This window comes from Triturus cristatus, chromosome 9, assembly GCF_964204655.1.
Source record: "Triturus cristatus chromosome 9, aTriCri1.1, whole genome shotgun sequence".
NCBI lineage: Eukaryota > Metazoa > Chordata > Amphibia > Caudata > Salamandridae > Triturus > Triturus cristatus.
In genome coordinates, this window is record NC_140592.1 from 382,728,843 (window position 1) to 382,741,585 (window position 12,743).

Consider the following 12,743-nt stretch of genomic DNA (forward strand, 5'->3'; position numbering starts at 1 on the left):
GCTCTGCATGTAAGCACAGGAGAAGGGGGGAGTCTTGCTCACACTCTGCGTGGTATGTCATGCTGCCTTGCCTACAGTACGTCACAGAAACCTGCGACGTTGGCTGATGCGCCGTGTATCTGAGCCGCAAAGCCCAGAACTCATGTGCTAACTTGCATGGATATCAAATTAGTGCGTCCACTGTAAGCAGCGTGACCACTTCAAAAACAAGCATTTGCAATGCTATAGATCTCGCATTTGCAAGAGTTAGAGCTATTGGAATTGGTAATGACTGCCTTTTACCCATGTGTTTTTGGTTTGGAGTGGACTGAATGTATGTGGTTTGGAGTGAAATTATGTGGGTTGAATTGGAATTGTTAGTTGTGGAACTGTGCGGGTTGGAATTGCGTGGTGTATAATGCATTTGTGTAGTTGAATTATGTGACATGGTGAATAGACAGGGATGAGAGCTGCATAGAACAGATAGAAAGGAAGATAGATAGAGAGGGATAGGTAGTTTGTGCACGAAGTGGTGAATGAACTCCAGATAGAGGTGGTGCTCAGGTGGTTCTAAGTGATACTGAGGTAATGCTGAGTGATGCTTTGGTGGTGTTCAGGTGGTGCTGTGCTGGTGCTCAGGTGGTGGTGAGTGATGCTAAGTTGGTGCTGCGGTGGTGCTCAGGTGATGCTGTGCTAAAGCTGAATTGGTGTTGAACTGGTTTTGGTGCACTGATGAGGTAATGCTGTGCTGATGCTGTGATGGTGCTGTGCAGATGAGGTGGTGTTGTGCTGATGCTGAGGTGGTGGTGAGTGATGCTGTGGTGGTGCGGAGTGATGGAGATGTGCTGTTGAGTCATGCTGAGGTGGTGGTGCTGCGCTGGTGCTCATGTGGTGCTGAGCTGCTGCTCAGGTGGTTCTGAGTGATGCACTGACGCTTAGGTGGTGCTGTGCTGATGCTGAGGTGGTGCTGCGCTGATGCTGTGTGGTGCTGAGTTGCTGTTGAGGTGGGACTGCACCGGTGGTGGTGCTCTGATGCAGAGGTGATGCTGTGCTGATGCCGAGATGGTGCCGCACTCAGGTTGAGGTGCTACTGTGCTGTGCTGAGGTGGTGCTGCACTGGTTCTGAGGTGGTGCCGAGTGATGCTGTGCTGATGCTGAGGTGGTGCTGCGTTAATGCTGAAGTTGTGCTGCTTTGGTGCTGAGTTTACTTGAGGTGGTGAGCGTTGAATTCAATAAGACATCCTGTGAGTGAAATGTCAGCATTCCCTATCCTGGATGAAAAGTGTCTGATGCTTGTAATGCTGCTGAGCAACAGATGAACTGCTGTGTGCCTACTTTCTATGCCACTTGCCAGGCACAACTTATGCTCAGGAGCTTCCGAAAGCTCCTCTGCGTTAGCCAGTCACAGAGCGTGACTATGCTGTAAGCAGACTGCAGTGCTACAGCAGCGTTCATCAGAAGCCTGTGCATGCCCCATGCTGACAGAGGTTCAAAGTTACTGCATTAGCAGGGTGCGAATGACCTCCGAATCGAGGAGGTTTTAACATGAGGATACAGAAAGGATACCCAAAGCGCTCATCATGTGTCTATTTTTATTTGTGAGGTCTGGGCTGAAAATAAAAACAGTTGTGCATTATGGCTAGAATCGTCGCTGTGGGAGACACGTGGTTTACTGGAGTCTGTGCTGTTCACATAATGTCTGTTCTAAAACACTATAAAACAAACTTTGCATTTTGACTTTATCTGAAAGAGAGTATTGAACCTTGAAATAATAGCAGTTGTTTCAAGTATGAACACCTAGTGCTGTGAGGTACGGCGCCTCAGACACCGTAAATATGTTGTAGCTGTTTTTAGGAGGGCAATGCAGCACCAGCTTCATATGTATCATCACCTCACACGAGTGCTGCAGTAAGGAACTTGAAAGCGCACCAAAGCTTAGCTTTGGGACAGAGGCACTACTTGTGATAGCAAGTACAATCCATGGGGGATCTCATTGTGATGGAGTATGGTTTTTAGCTGTCCACATTAGTTAAATCCGTGTAGACACCTTATGCCGACTAGACAGGTTCTGCTGTATCTGTGCAATATATGTTTTTAATGTACAATCAGTGAATATTAAGTAATTTAATTGATTTAAAATGTCCTTCATACAATAAAGATGGTAGCAAATTATTGGTCTCAAACACTTTTTTGAGTTAACTCTCAATCCAAATAACTGACCAACATATCCACCACTCACATTACTTCATATTTCACTATACTAATTTTCAACACTATTCCTTTATGGGTTCCGGAGTAGCCTGCTACTCGCCAGAAAAGTGCTTCAACACCCCATCAGGGGTAACAGGCGCTATATGAATGCAAACCTTTCTTTCCCTTCTATCTCTCCGCTATCCTTCTCACTAATTCACCACTAATCCTTTATGGGTTTCCGGAGTAGCATGCTACTCGCCAAAAAAATGCGCTTCAACACCCCATCAGGGGTAAGAAGCGCTATATAAATACAAACCTTTTTTCCTCTTCTATCCTTCTGCTATCCTTCCGAATCCAAATAACTGATTAACATTTCCACCACCTAAAATGTACTTGCATGTTTCACTATACTAATTCAACACTAATCCTCTATGGGTCCCGGAGTAGCGTGCTACTCGCCAAAAAGCGCTTCGCTGCCTCGTCAGGGGTAGTAAGCGCTATACAAATGCAATTACAATAAAATACAAAATGTAGTTGTTATTCTGTCTATAGTGATCTTTGCGGGCAGACCTTCAGTAATGAGCAGGGCCAGCAAGCCGCAAAGAGTTTAAATTAAACATTACAGAGGAAGGGTCCTTTCTCGGCTCCTAGCTTATGAAGTCACACAGATTAGACTTCACCAAACACGTGCTGTGCAGCGGGGTGAAAGTTTACTGTGAAAAGCAAAATGCTGCTTGGTGTAAACCAGCTTTGTAAACCTTGAGGCATGAGCTTTGACTATTGAAGGAATTCAATATATGATCATAACTAGACTAGTTAGGAAGAACGGATCTGTCTGAAGCCAGGCAGACTGCAGCTCGTTCTCTCATTGGCCTACACATCATTCATGGGAAGCACGTGAAACATAGTCGGAAGTAACATGTTTTTCAAAAGCAAAGACTATAAAATTAATGCACTCATATCCATGCACATAGGAAGGTCCTCCACAAAGTGATGTAGGTCCAGTGTAAGTTTATTTTTATCAAAAGTCTCATTCACTTATAAACCCTCTACCATCAGATGTATTTGGCTATGGGTGACAAGAATCTCGGAACCATCATTCACATCATGACAATTTATGTGTTCTTGTGCACATATCGAGGATTGCACACATTTCCTGTCTATACAGTCAGTTACATTAACACACACCAATGCGAAGTACAAGAAACGAATATAATAAACACACATTAAAATAATATTCACAAGCATACGCTTCATTGAAAATGTAGGGATTTTAAAAGGAACTTATCAGGAGTCACAGGATTCCACTGTAGACTTTTATAATGTGGAACTTCTATAAACACCTCCCAGTGAAACATCTGACCCACAGCAAAACCAACCACTATGAACGTGTCCCTAAATAGGCTAACAGTAATCGAACTCAATAATAAATTAACACCGTTTCTGGATCTACAAAAAAAACATAGAAGTCGGCATGTTTGTGGAAAAACATTTTTTTTTATCTAAAGCTAGCATTTTGTCAGTTTGTAATACAGTCTTTATTTAAAAAATATATATATGATATAGCAGTCTGTGTTTTTACATACAACCAATACTCAGATATAAATATATCCAATAGTGGATTGTCCCAGCATATTATTGCAAAACACACCTTTAATATCATTTTTGCACTAAATCTCAAAAGGGAACATGGATGCATGAGACCAGAGTAAACCTCGAAAACCTTTCAATTATTTATCCGTCATTTATTTTTGCTTAGACAAAAGTCAGAGTCCACCCATTCATTTTAGTACAGATGTTTGTTCAGCCGCCTGCTTCTCATTCACTGTTGGAGGTATGCATATGTAAACACAGGGTATACTGTAGTACCATCTGTAAACATTTCTCGATGAGATGGATTTAAAATCTCAAGAATTACGAACTGCATATTGGAATTTAGTTTACTCATCATCCGATGCATTTTCATTATGTTTGCTCCAACTGGGAATAACTTGTCATGCTGTTTATTTACACTGTATACGAAAAGGCTATATCCCTCCAGAAAATTATAAATGGCCTATGCAAATGACCCCGCTAGCATAGACTGCACAGTAACGCACATTAACACTTCACAGGATGGTATCGAGGAGTACTTAGTATACTTACAGTTTCTTGGTTATAATAGCCTAAAAATCATAAATAGAAGATCAAAGCCTGCTACCAGCGCCGTTCTAAACAAAAGAAAGGCGCAGCCAACGTACATAAAGATAAAGCTCGGCGCACTGGAAAAAAAGCAAACAAATTTATAGATTGTTTTAAAAGTTGAGTAAGAAGAGCTAGGCAGAACTAAAGAAGGGTGCGGGCCGCTATTACTAAAGATAAAGCCGATCGGAGAAGGAAAACAAGTCGGCTGAAGTGTGTTCGTGATTCACTCACGTTATGTCTGCAAGCTTCAACCTTTGAAGTACTCCCCAAAGGAACAGATAAATCTCTCCAGAGTAAGGAAAGTATAGTTAGCCGGTGCTTCTGGACGAAAAACGGAAGTGAGGTATTAGGAGCACCAACCAATGACGAGCCACTAAAGAAGACCGACGCAGGAGTGAACTAATGGTAGTAGCAAGTGGGATTACAACCGCTCTAGAGATTACACCAGATCTTGCAGACAGTGCATGCACGCTGCCCAGGCTCGACGTAATGAGAGCCCAGCTCCCTTCTGCACCCATCCAAATTAATGGAACATTCTGGGCTGTTCCATGTGTACAAGGAGCTCCAGATAAGTGGAGTCTGAACCAGTTTCAGTGTCCAAAGTAAGGTTTGAACTGTCAACAAAATACACAGAAACTTAATACTGTGTGGACTGGGACATAAACAGGAAGTAGGGGTTACGAAGGTTTCTGCCATTCAGTTCCACTCTTCCACTCATATTGCTCAGTTGACAGGGTCAGTTTATGGCTTTTACTGCTGTTGTCTGATCTGGAAAGGTCCTTAAAATGAAAATAAACATTTTCATTCACATAAAATACGAGAGGCAAATAAAGAAGGAGTCAAATTACAAATAAACATGCTTTAACGCTAGATATTCTTTATATTCAAGCAGAAACAATTTCACTTCAGTGTCCTAAATACAGTGGTATGACTCCACCCCCAAATTGGTACCTGATTTGAACGTTTCCTGGTCTCGTAGAACAAAATTAGAAAATGTACATTCAGAACTTTACCATTGTAGGGATCAGGATCACTGCACATATTTATTTACATCTGGATGAACAGTCACAGGCATGTAGCTGGAGTTGCACCTGAAATATACAGTCTGAGACCTCTTTTTCCTTCATGTCTGCTACTTTGAGTTGCCAATATATATACAAAGCTTTGGCCCCTCTAGGCTTCTTCTTATGTTTCCTGTGGTCAAACATGACCATGTGTCACTTTGAAAGTTACTTATCACGACCTTACTTTTCATCCATTGTCTTGTTCCCACAGATGGTAGCATCATTGAACCCAAAATGTCAGCCAATTTTGTGCCAGACCATAAGGCACCTACGGTGCTGTTCCTGGATCGTGTCTATGGCATCGAGAACCAGGACTTTCTGCTGCAGGTGTTGGAGGTGGGGTTCTTGCCAGACATGAGGGCGGCCGCCTCCCTTGACACGGTAAGTGCCCTCCTTATAAGGGACAAGCAGATGTCTTTATGATCAAGTAGAGTTGGGCAAGCCAACAAATGAACAGTGAGAGCGAGCTAGAAATGAGTCAACATCCTGGCTTGCATCTTAGAGCCCGTGCACAAGCCTAGTCCTGAAAATATTTGCTATGTAAATATACAACAAACGAAATATGATAAAGTCTCTTCAAAAGTCCAAAAACTGTATTCCTTTAACATGTGGAAGGTAATATAAGGCACATTTTAGCACTGCCCTGAGAAGTACTTATTAAAAGTGATAGTTTTGTACAACTGGTAGTCTGAAATCACTATATGAAAGTGCCTTCATATGCGATAGGGAAGAAAAATGTGTTTGCTGAAATAAAATATTCGCCTAAGATAACACAATTTAGGCGGGTAAGGCGTGATTTATCCAGGTTTTCTGGTTTCACTTTGTACAAAACGGCCAGTAAATGGGTATCTATTTGTCTTTCCTTATTATAACAGTAATAACACGGCCAACAGGTCATGGACACTGCGCACTGTTCCTGAAGGGTGACAACCCTTTATCAAATGAGCATAAACATACAAATTATTTCTTGAAGAATTAAATCACAGAATTATCATTCAGACATATCTTTTTAGTGCTGTTAGCATATTCTTGCATATGTAACAATACAATATAAATTCACTTGAAATTTATACAATCATCATTAATGAAATCATGGCGTAACATATCAACATGATGGAAGCGTCAAAACACGATTTTTGCATTTTACAAATGAAATTTTTGGAATCATGCCCGATGCATTTCGGGACTGTCACATCCCTTCTTCAGGGGAAACCTATGGAATGAAAAGCTCTCATTGGCCGTGTTATTACTGCTAGTTTCTTTATTAGCACTTGACTGACAGCAAGCGTCTCACTGCAGCACCCTTATCAATTAATCTGTATAGTATGTAGAAAAAGGTTTACATAGGTGTGCGCTTCCTCACATATTCATCTTTCCTTATTATAAGGCATTGTTTTGACTTTTTAGTGCATTTTTCGGCTGTTTTTAAGATATAGCTCAAACTTGACTCATTGGTATTGGAGCGCTTTACATGAGCGCCACTTACATTACCGAAGGTCATATGCGTTGTTTATAAGCATAGGGAGATTATGTGATTTGCCTAGAATCAGAGAATATTGAGCCAATGCTGCAACGTGTACCTGGTTTCCCAGTTCCACTGTCAGCAGCTCTGACTGTAACGCTACATCATGGGTTGTGGGAGAGTGGGAGGCAGAAGCCCCATGGCAGTTCGTCTTGTTTTGGACTTGAGGTTCCAATAGGACCTTGAGCTGAGCCAAAGCTAGGCTTCAGGCTCGAGCCTGGCTTGAGCGTTCAGTGGCTCAGCCACCTCTATGGTCAAGTGCTCGTCGGAAAAAGCTATTCCCACTGATTGTAAGAAAATGCCTCTTTTTGCATGATCACCCCCTAGTTTTTGGAATGATGCTGCTGATTTTTCGACTCTGAAGATGCACTGGGTGGGGCCTGCTAAACGGACATCAGTACCGGTGCTCTGACCCTCAAAGGGTATATGTCTGATTGGTTCACCCACAGTTGGCATAAGTGAACATACTTCTAAGACCCTAGGATATGGTACCAGAAGTGCTCAGGGCTTGTAAGTTAAACTGTGCCTCGTGGACAGCAGCACTTATTGTACCATCGCAAGTGTGACAAAGGAAAACTAGACTTCCAGCCTTCCTTTGCTGACTGCAGAGGCAGTTTTCAAACTGCTAGCTCGACTTTGCCATGCTAACTAATGACCAAGTCCAGACCTTCCTTTTTAATATATAGAAGTCTTCCTAAGGCAGGCCTATCGAGAACTGAGGCAGGGTGTTTTATATTAAAAAGCAGGACATGTATTTTTACATGTCTAAACAGTAAAAACCCTACATTGTCATTTTTACTGTAGAAAGTTTAGCAGCCCCATTGGCGAGTACAGAGTTACACGCTGACTACTCAGCTGTGCGAACTTTCATGGGGCTACTTAAGTTGTTACTTCAAGGTATCAAAATAATCATTTCATTAAACCTGACTTGATGCCCATGTCGAATTTAATATAACTGTTAAGTAGATGGCAACTTTAGAAAGCTGCCACTCTGTTGCACAAAGTTGTCCAGTGACCATTTATGGTTGCTCACCACAAGACAGCCTTCTGCTCTCCTCGGAGGAGGTGTGAACGACTCTCAGAAATGAACACAAATGGCCTGCCATTGGAAGAGGTATCACTTCTCCCTGGCAGGAAGCCAAACGGTGTGAGCCCAAAAGGCGAGCTTCAAAAAAAGGAAGCCGCCTTTGAAGGGCAAATCGTAGACACAAACGAGAGGGACTGCTCTTTTGTTCTGTTAGACAGGTTGGTGTCGGGGACAGAGAGGGGAAAAGAGTTGCCAAACCAGTTAGCCACACCTCTGGCGTAGCTCACACGAAGAGAGGGTTTCTGCCATCTTAGAAGTGGGCAATATATTGCATTCTGGGCTAACTAAATGCCACACTTTGCAGGAAGTCATCGTCAGACAGGAGGAGACCTAAAAGCCCATTGGCTAGTAGGCACAACATCCACTGAGTGCAAGTTCTGAGCATAAAAGTGGCACCCCTGGCACCCAGACCTCAGTTCACATTTGCACTGGAGAGAGGACAAAAAAAAGGACTGCCCTGCTGTGTTCTCGACCCAGCAAAATGAGGCTGCACCAAGACTGGACTGTACTTGCTGATCCATGGGCTAGCAAAGAGAAGACTTTGTCTGTGGTGTCCTGCTCGAGGAAAAGTTGCGCTGAGCCCCAGACAGAAGAGGTGACTCAAAGGTCAGTTGGAATATTCCTGCTGAGGCTCATGGGCCACAAAAGCTGAAGAATTCACCCTGAGGAATTGGTATCGAAGATTGCTTGATTGTCACCGACCGTTGAAGTGCAGCCTGGGAGGCTGAGTCTCGATGCTCCAAAGTTGCACCCGAGATCCAGGAGAGTGATCAGAGTGCAGTTTGGTCACCTAAGACAGACCGCCCAAGACGGACAGTAGCCTCAGGTAAACCTTGTTTCGCTGTAACAGGAGACCACTAGACTGTGGCAACTAGTTTGTGGCTGGACTTCAACTGTACTTCAAGGGACATCGACCCCTGTGGGCAACGTTACCCCACTGTGTTTGTGGGCTGAGCGGTGGCCCCAGGAAGACCCTCTCACCAGATGAGCCTCCTTCTTCTTTCAGCATCTTCAGCATCCTATATTTGTTGCTTCAGGACCACTCTATTGATGTCTATGGCGGTTTTCCCATAGACCCTGGAACTGGACTGGAGACTGCTTTGACTGCAAGGTAGCTATCCTGCCAAGCCACATTGACCCCTTTGACTTGCTCTCTCCAGAGATGTTCACCCAGATTGGGCTAGAATAGTCGTACTCAACTTGACAAAAGTTTTCAACAGTTGTCTAAATAACCCCTAACTGGTAGTTGTCAATGCTTGTTTGCTGTTTGACTGAAAAGCAGTGATTTATTATTTGCTCAATAATGTATAGCTCTGGAACCCTCTGGTGGATTTTGTTTGTTGTGGTGTCCAAAAATTCATGAAAATAAGAGCTATTTTTGTAAATTGGTGACAGGTTTTCTTTGTGTCGTGTTTCTTCTTTGTTCAGCTGTTATTATACTTCTAAATGCTTTGCACTGTTTGACGTAGCCAGACTGCTCAAAACCACAGCTACCCAGGGTTAAGCTAAGGTTTTGAAAATGAGCCAGACTTGACCCAGGACGGTTTGTGAGTTCATCACATGTTGAGGCCACACAACCACGCCATATAATAAACTACTTTCCTCACACTGAGTAGTAGAAGCATCTGGAAAAATGTATAATGTTTATACTTCTTTACACCTTTTCTTTCCCGGTCTTGTGGCTGTTTCTCTTACTATTTTCTCGTCCTTTACCTCTAGCCATCTCTTTTTTTCCCTAACTCTCAATGTCGATCTTCTCATTCTCTTATTTCCACTCTCTCTCATTCCCTCAAATCTAGTTTCCCTTTTCTCCATCACTCTCTTCTGTTCTCTCCTGCCTCACTCTCTACTTCCCTCTTTCTCATCACCCATTTATTGTCCTACTACCTGCCTGTGTTTAGCACTCTGTATACTCATCTCTTTTTTCTCTCTACCTCACTCTTTTCCATGCTTTCATCTCACTTCTTTTCATATCCCTCCCACACCTTTTCTCATTACCCTTAAATATCCCTCACAAACCCATCATCTCTTCATCTTCCTAAATGTTAGGTTTCACCTTGCTCGATTTCGCTCCATTATATCCAATTGCCTTATCATAAAATAGCTTTCTCCACCTACTACATCTCTTTTACTTTTCTGTTTCACTCATGTACAGCTCTTTTCTCACACTCTCTCTCATCTTCCAAGTGCTTTTCTCTTTTTGCCACAATATTTCTCTTTTCTCACTCCTCATCTCTGCTTTTTTCTTCCTTCTTACTTCAACAGCCTTCTATTGCTTTCCATCCTCCATTCCTCTACTTCTATTTCCTACTTCTATTCATCTCTTTCATCCATCTCACCCTCAGCCCCTGGCTCAATATTTTTTTCTATCCATCAGGCTGCCTTCAGCACCACAGAGATGGCGCTTGCCCTGAACCGCTACCTTTGCCTGGCAGTGCTGCCCCTGATCACTAAGTGTGCCCCCCTCTTTGCTGGCACTGAGCACCGTGCCATCATGATCGACTCCATGCTACATACCATCTACCGTCTTTCCAGAGGGCGCTCTCTCACCAAGGCCCAGAGGGACGTTATTGAAGAGTGCCTCATGGCATTATGCAGGTAGGAGGACTATGGTGTACCCTATAGATTTGTCCATGCAAGATCATCACACATCACTAGCATGTGGTACCCAGATGTCTGACAATCCCATTTTTCTGGCAGTGTGACGGGCTGTGTCATAGTAAGTCGCACCCTGCGCAGCTGCTTCTGTTTACTGATGTGTTATCAATATATTTGCAACAAATGTGAGTTAGAAAAGGTTAACATTTCTAGATGAACTCTATTTGTCACAAGAGGCACCGTTTGTAAGCTGCTTCCATACCAGGTTAATGAGAGTGACACAGCAGACACTTCCTCACTGCTTATTCTTCACAGCACACCCTGGTATGAAGGTGTTATGCAGGCACATCTCTGTAGAATTCACATCATCAATTGCAAGATGTAAAGACTTCTTAAAGTAGACAAGATTATGTGGATGACATTGTTGTGTCGTCTTCAGCTTGAAATGTACATATCTCCTCCTCTGGATCTCAGAAACGGTAAATATCAGTGCGTAGGGGAGATGGGAATAATAGATATGATATGTCTTTATTTTTTGTCTCTGTGGGCTTCCACTTCAGATTTGATATGATGTGCAAGGTAAATGCATATGATAGTCAATATAAGGCCTTAAAGGATAGCGGTAAAGTATGATAGGATCTTTTTTTTCTGCAGCTTATTTGACCAATACTGTGTACAATTAAAGATCAGTATATTTTGATTAATTATGGTATTACTGATACGAGTAACTGTGACAATAATCACACAATTAAAACAAGTAATAGTACTTTTTGGCTAAGGTAGAATTGCAATACTCTGTTGAATCGCCCTAGACAACTGTTTTTCTTTTTTTCGTTCCTATAGCGTACTACACAAAACAGGAAGCACATCACAGCTGCCAACTTTCCTTCTGCCTGGTTTCTGTTTATTCTTTTACTGTGTAGTATTTTCTAAATAGCTAACATGAAGTGGATCTTAAATGGACAAGGATCATGATGGCTAGAGATAGTGCACCCTGTGCGTTATTCGCTTAGTTGGAAAGTGGCCTCGCTCCTTGAGACATCCTTACATTTTGTACACACAGTTTAAATGTAGGAAGAGCACTGATTAGTCTCTCTGGTCTTGATACCACTTTCTGCGTGGTGCTGAACAGGGAAATATTTACAGACATAACTAAATTGTCACCAAAGCTTCCCCAGGAGAAATCTCATCTCAGCAGACATGTCTCTTTAGATATATGTGTTAGCCATTTCTTGAATGAGGGCACCAGAGTTCCTTTCTCTAGTGGATTTTTTGCTTCTCTAATATTGGATCTTTCATAGATTCACATGCTGTAATCATTCCCATTGTCAAAGTGGGTGTCCCACGATACCATAGCAAAGCAGTGCATAACATTACGATAGCCTATAATGGCAATGAAACAATCACTTTAATATCGTATCCATATCCTTTAAAAGAAACTAATCTCCAGGCAATCAGGCAACAGCACCCACTAAAAAACTCCCAACAGTGGCTGAGTCTTCCAGATTTTCTACCGCACATCATTTGAAGGGAGTCTCCCTGAGCTCTGCTCAGTTTCTTCAACTATTTTGAGAACGTTTTCCTTCCAACTACCTACTACCATGAAGACCCACTCAAGGACTATATCTACTGCCTCCACCCTATCCATAAGGTAGAGGGCTACAAGATCTGTCATGATTTTTCCACCATGACTCTAAAAGATAGAGAGGGGAGGCTTCTTTTATGGCAACAGAAGTCTAAATCAAAAAGGATCTCCTCTTTCAGAGGAAGAAGATAGTGACAACTTTTCTACTTCGCAGAAAAGGTCATGTAAAAGGGAAAGGTTGCGTGACCATGGAACATCAGAAGAGCATCAGAGGAGTCTACGAAGGCCTTGAAAAAGACCCACCAGGAGTCTGCCAGAGACAGTTCTCAAAAGGAGACAAAAGAGAAATTCTCCTCAGAAACTGCAAGGTCTGACCCTTCCTCTCCATCTTCTAAAACAGGAGTGCGCCCAGAGAAGTCCTCCTCAAAACCGCCGATGACAAAGCCTAAAATCATTTTAAAAATATTGAGGACGACTACCTCGCCATTGAAAATACCAGCATTGACGACGGTGACTACAGTGATGCCGACG

The 12,743-nt window shown here is 42.7% G+C and overlaps 1 protein-coding gene across 5 annotated transcripts in view; it reads left to right on the top strand.

Annotated features, from left to right (window-relative positions):
* Positions 1 to 12,743, top strand: part of RYR1 (ryanodine receptor 1) — a 1,245,571-nt gene that overhangs the window by 563,798 nt on the left and 669,030 nt on the right. For all 5 annotated transcript variants that reach the window (XM_085625233.1, XM_085625235.1, XM_085625236.1 and 2 more), the window contains exons 47-48: positions 5,632 to 5,801; positions 10,407 to 10,627. In XM_085625233.1, the coding sequence (XP_085481359.1) occupies positions 5,632 to 5,801; positions 10,407 to 10,627 (391 nt within the window). The remainder of the gene's footprint in view (positions 1 to 5,631; positions 5,802 to 10,406; positions 10,628 to 12,743) is intronic.